This window comes from Neophocaena asiaeorientalis, unplaced genomic scaffold, assembly GCF_003031525.2.
Source record: "Neophocaena asiaeorientalis asiaeorientalis breed wild unplaced genomic scaffold, Neophocaena_asiaeorientalis_V1.1 scaffold364, whole genome shotgun sequence".
In the NCBI taxonomy this organism is placed as follows: domain Eukaryota; kingdom Metazoa; phylum Chordata; class Mammalia; order Artiodactyla; family Phocoenidae; genus Neophocaena; species Neophocaena asiaeorientalis.
Window position 1 is genome coordinate 987,217 of NW_020172457.1, and position 6,000 is coordinate 993,216.

At 39.1% G+C, this 6,000-nt stretch overlaps 1 protein-coding gene across 5 annotated transcripts in view; it reads left to right on the forward strand.

Moving 5' to 3' along the window:
* Positions 1–5,788, forward strand: part of CNOT4 (CCR4-NOT transcription complex subunit 4) — a 140,920-nt gene extending 135,132 nt beyond the window's left edge. For 3 of the 5 annotated variants that reach the window (XM_024737931.1, XM_024737930.1, XM_024737932.1), the window contains exons 11-12: positions 3,516–3,728; positions 4,412–4,856. In XM_024737931.1, the coding sequence (XP_024593699.1) occupies positions 3,516–3,728; positions 4,412–4,713 (515 nt within the window). In that variant the 3' untranslated portion in view covers positions 4,714–4,856. Of the gene's footprint in view, positions 1–3,515; positions 3,729–4,411 lie in introns of all 5 variants that reach the window. The other 2 variants (XM_024737933.1, XM_024737934.1) reach the window with 2 other exon arrangements.
* Positions 5,789–6,000: the final 212 nt, after the last annotated feature.

Here is a 6,000-nt window from a genome sequence, read left to right on the forward strand (position 1 = left end):
ACTAAGAGACTTACTTACATGCTCAAGGTTATATTAATTACAAGACTTACTTACATGCTCCAGGTTATATTAATTACGGTTGCCTTATACAGCCCATCTGCAATTTTCAGCCCAGTGTTTTCTCCATTAAGACCTACGGACTTGTACATAGTGAATCGTATGCCAGTGTGAAGTCCTATATAAATAAAGGGAAATGAAGTTGCATCAGGTTGCATCCAGGTGTCCTGTCCTGGTACTATTTAAAAGGAAATGTGTATTCGAGTGGAATTATTTAGAGCCCTGGAAACAAAGGAATCAGCTTCCTTTGTGTCAGTGGTTATCAGCCAGGGATGATTTTGCGCCCGCCCCCCCAGTAGCCATTTGGCAATGTCGAGACATTTTTCATTGTCAGAACTGGGGGTGGGGGGGTAGTTGTGCGCACACTGCGGGCATCCAGCGGGGCTGCTAAACATCCTACCGTGCACAGAACAGCCCCCTCACGACGAGGAGTGAATTATGTAGTCCAAGATGTCAGTAGTGCTGAGGTTAATCAACCCTGCTGTATGTATTGCAAGGAATGGAATTACCAGAAGCCCTCTCAGCCAAAACAAATTTGGGTCAGAGTTGGGGTGGGAGGGTGGGCAGGGAGGTAGAGGAGGTGATTTCAAGTGTGGCTGTTGAAATTTTCATGGGGTTAGGATTTATCTGATTTCCTTTTTCTTGCCCCTTCCTTGTGCCAACACTTGGCATAGCAGTAGTAGAGAAAACAGTGAAGAAAACTTCTTTTCTTCTTGTAAACTGCTTAGAATAGTGGTCCCATTCCCAGAGCTAATGCGTCAGTCCAGTTCCTAGTGACACTCACAACTCCACTATAAACCAGTCCTCCATGCTATCAGGCTCCCAAGATGTCTAGGCACATGACTTTGTTTTTGGCAAGATTGTGAGAATTATAAGCTAGCTAATTTATTCCCCAGGGTATCTTATAATCATAGTTCACCTGGGAGGATCTAAGTTTCTCACTGTTTCTATATCATGTGCCATCTGTAAATGTCTTTGGCTAACATACTCTTGCTTGATTTCATTAGCCTAAAACCAGAGAAACAAATATCTGTTTTTTAAATAGATGTTATTTTTTTAGAGCAGTGTTAAGTTCACAGCAAAATTGAGTGGAGAGTACAGAGAGTTCCCATATATCCCCTGCCTGTGAACAAATGTCTTTCGATTTTATTGTAATATTGATTTTCAGATAAACTTTATATAAATGCAAATGTTATTCTGTTAATGCAAAGTTCCTTAGTTCCAGTTCTCACTAACTGTAAAGCAAAAGTAAGGAGAAAATGGGTTTTACTAAGTTACGGGTTTTTTTCTTTTTCCCTGTGCAGTGAAAGAGGGAACCTCAAATCATCCGCATAGGCTTCTTATTGACTTTGGCTACCTAAAGTTCAAGAGCATTAATCTTCCTTAAAATTTTCCCATGTAGTTGTACATCACCTTTTTATATCAGGGAGATTTTATTTCCCTCCTGTGACGTTTTCCTTGTTTAGAGTTCAGTTTTTGGTTAATTGAAAACAAGTTAAGTTATTCAGTCTGACAGTGTGACTACTTTAAAGGTTAGAATGTAGCCACCGAACCTTCCTGTAATTGGGGGTATTCTAGGACTTTATTAGTGTCATCTTGTTAATGCCTCATGCAGCTGGAGTGGACTAGGGGGTGGGGGGAATTGATGATTGTGTTGTTGATTAGAATTTTTCTCCCCTGGCTGCAAATTCCAGTTTGTTCCTCTAGCGAAATATTTCTCCTACTAGTCATGGCTGATGGACATACTATAATGTTTCCGTGTTTCTTTTTTGCTTCCTTTTCATCATGGGTCTCACAAGCCCCTGGGATTTGCCTTAAACATTTAACCTATTAAAAAGCCAGTTAATTGTCTATACAAATATAAAGTAAATAGTCTATATAAGAGTGAGAGCTCGGTGTTACTAAAAAAAAAAACAACTCAGGTTCTGGGTTTCAGGTCTTGATGGTACAAGTCATGTGACATGTGCAAATTATTCTAGAGTCTATTTCTTTATCTGTTAAATGCACACTATTCCCCCTGCTCTGCCTATCTCACAACATGAGGATCAAATGAAATAATAATGGACTATAAGAGTGCTTTGTGAATTGTACAACACAATGCAAAAGTCAGATAGGATGCAAATAGAAGGGTAAGCTTCAGGAAACTACACTGATTGTGAATTGGAATTCGGTTTGAAGAATTTATTTTCTTTTCTATTGACTAGTCTGTAGTATAGATTGTCTTTTCTTCATCTAAGTAAATTCAGAGATGACTTTTGTTGCATTGGGTTGTAGTTTTTTGTCTTTTTATAAATAACATCAATAGGGTCAAAAGCTTCACTTGCTGAAATGTTATAATTTGGCATAGGTTAGTGATTGGTGCAAAGGAAACATTATAAAAAGAAAACTGTGAATTCACCAAATAGCATAGACTGTACCTGATCGAATACCGTTGTCATCGTCGTCATCATCATCATCATCAGTGGTGATTGCTCATCAATTCTGTAGAACCAGAAATAATTTTCTATGCTCTTCTCAAAAACCACAGTTAGTAGTTTGACCTACTGTCCTATTTTCAATAAAGCAGTTATTCTAAGTAGTAGTTACACTTTACGCTTCCCCTCCCCTCCCCCCAGCCGATTAGTTATATACCATGTGGATTCTGGATGGCAGTAGATCAAGTGAGTTTAGTCACATTTATGAAAGCCTTTTTATCTTGATAGTATTTTATCACATTTGATGCTGTTTGTAAATAGAACCAGAGAACTAACTGTAGTACTCCAGGACTTGTGTTTTAAATGATGGGTAGAACTGTAAGAACAGAGTGGGCAGACTGCTGGAAATGATTCCATCTAAAAGGTAGCTTCGCCCTTGTCTCCTTGGCCTTTGTGACTAATGGAAAAATACTCTTTTCAAATTCAAAAGCCTATTCATTACTGCCTTTCTCCTCTGAAATACATGATCAGTTTTATAATCAGAACGTAATTATTTTTCTTTTTCTATTGTCTTATGTTTATTCTTCATAAAATGACTTTTCTTGCACTTAATGGGCTCAGAATACACTCCTGTATTGAACTTTACAGCCTTGCTTTTTTTTATAGCGTAAATCAGCTCAGCTGGCTAAATGCCCCACTAACTGAAACTTTATAATGTAGCTGGAACTAAATTGTGCTCTGGAGCATTGAGTCTTTAAACTGGATTATTGACTTACAAGTGAAAATGGTAAAGAGTCTGTAAGAAGGACAAGGATCCCTCTCCTGATCCTTGAGCAATTTTTTCCTCACTTATCTCAGGGGCTCTGAGCTCATGAGCAAAATCCTAACCAAGTTTATCTTGCTAGGAAAACCCATTTTAAATGCTCAATAAAGAAAGAATAATTCTTCTCCCGCTTAACCACTAAAGAACAACATATGTTTCTAACGTCAGCTTTTTATTTTTTTTTTTTTTATCTTTCATTTTTTTGTTGGTAAATCTCCCAGACAACAGCAGTTCTGTAGAGAGTTTAAATATGAAGGAATGGCAGGACGGGCTAAGGGCACTTCTACCCAACATTAACATCAACTTTGGTGGACTGCCCAATTCTTCTTCCCCCTCCAACGCCAGCCACAGTGCACCAACGTCCAACACTGCCACCACCGACAGCCCGAGTTGGGACAGCCCTGGCAGCTGGACAGACCCAGCCATCATCACAGGTAACTTTCTCACTCCTTCAGCTCCACTGACTGCCATCAGTTTGGTTTTTAGCACAGATTAACTAAAAACAAGAGGTCTCTTCAACGTAATCTTCCCAAAGCCACAAGTGTGTGGTAGCTTGTTTCGTTCTCTGGGGGCACGTAGCCTCAGTTAACTCTGTTGGCCTAGTTGTGTAACAAGGCATTTCGTACCTAGGTTGCTTCTTTTGGTGTAAGTAGGTGCTAACATCTGACAGAATGTGTGTATTTTGTAGGTCTCAAAGTACAAAAGGATCTGACTTATCCTCTCAAAGGAACATACTCCACTTTAAAAAATAAAGCTCTCTATTATAAGGCTATCTTGTTTATGTATCCCTATTAGAGAAGGAGAAGCACAATTGGGAAATAACATCATGCAATCCTGGGGACTCATTTTGGCAACTCTGCCTCTGTGACACTGGGGGATGATGTCTGTATAGTTGAAGAGGAGGCATGGGTTTGTGTGACAATAAATCGTGGTCATTGTGGGTGGGGAATAAAAGGAACATAAGATTGAGACGGTATTATTTGGAAGGAGTTTAAAATTGTAATTCTTTGTTTCTTTTTGGAGAAACTAAGCGCCTTAAAATTTTTTGTTTGATGAAATTCTTATGCTTTCTGCACAAACTCACCATTTTCCTTCTTGTTTTCTTTTCTCTCCTTAGGTATTCCAGCATCTTCAGGAAACAGTTTAGACTCTCTTCAAGATGACAATCCTCCACACTGGCTAAAATCCCTTCAGGCCCTCACAGAGATGGACGGCCCCAATGCTGCTCCATCACAAACCCACCACAGTGCCCCCTTCAGCACACAGATCCCTTTGCACAGAGCCAGTTGGAATCCCTACCCTCCTCCTTCAAATCCTTCCAGCTTTCACTCGCCACCCCCAGGCTTTCAGACAGCCTTCAGACCCCCCAGCAAAACCCCCACAGATTTGTTACAGAGTTCAACACTGGACCGCCATTAGGGAAAGAGGAGAATTCATTAGAAAATGCAGGATTTGTCCCACCCTGTTTTCGCCCTCTCAGCCGACCCACAGCTCCCTTCTCATCTCTTATGTTCTGAAGAATCCAGCTCCTGATCAGTTTTGTTTCTCCCTACCCCCAGATGCAATGCGATCGCAGGGTCATTACCATCTTTTTTTTTATTGTAAAAGTTTCTGTTGATCCAGCATTTGAGTGACACTGTTGAATGTTTTCTAAAAATGCCTTTTTAAGGAGGAAAGAAAAGAAATCAAAGGGCAGTCTCGATACTTAGAAAATTACTGCTTGTCTGTTGCGCATAATAATGACATAATCTGCTTAGCAGAAAATGATGATTAATTTATAGGGAAGGTGAAGTAAATGCATTATCAACTGCAGAAGTTTGAAAACCAGGTTGATTGAAATGAGATGGCTAAATGCATGGGGGAAAGCAGTGGTTCTGGCATCCATCTTGTATTCGACTTATCACTATTGCAGGGAAAATGCTTTTAATTTAATTTTTAATTCTTTTGGCAAGTTGATGGAGAGGACTAGATTGTGTTGTTAAGCAAAAGAATTTATCGGAAGTTGATGGAGAGACAAATTGATCTGCGGTAGTAACTGGCCTGTTGCTAAAGAGTTTATAAGGAGGGGAGAAGTGATTTTTTAAAGGAGAAAAAATTTTGGCTTTAGATTTAAAGTAAATTCAAATGTTTTAAAGAAAAGTATTCACAGATTTAATACCTATGCATAATATAAGTGCTGAAATATAAGTGATTTCTTCAATCTTTCTCCTCTGTCAGAATCTTTTTTTCTTTTTACCTTAAATTCACCTGACTAAGGGCACTCTGAGATAGCGTTGCTCTGGGGCCATCTGATCACCATCAGGAGCAAATCTCTGACGACCTCGCCTGCAGCTTTTACTTAACCCTGTGGTTTCTGGACATTTGTGCAGTATTGAAAAGACAGGAGAAAAGAAAACAGAAACCTGGTTATAACCTAATGCTAAAACTAAAAAAAGGAAATGTACCTCTTTCTTCAGAATTAAAACTAAAATCTTAAATAAAACAGAAAACTTGATGATGACCCTTGGGTTGTTCTTGTTTTTGTTTTTCCATTTTATTGCATGTGAATTTGAAACATTTTGTGGTGACAGTCGTCAGGTGTTTCCATTGATTTTGCATCTTCAGCAATAGGGAGGATGGGTTAGAAGAAGAAATCAGAAAAAAAATTCATTTTACTGTCAGTCGTTGCCATCTTTGAAGGTCAGCCCATCTTATCCTCAAGAATTC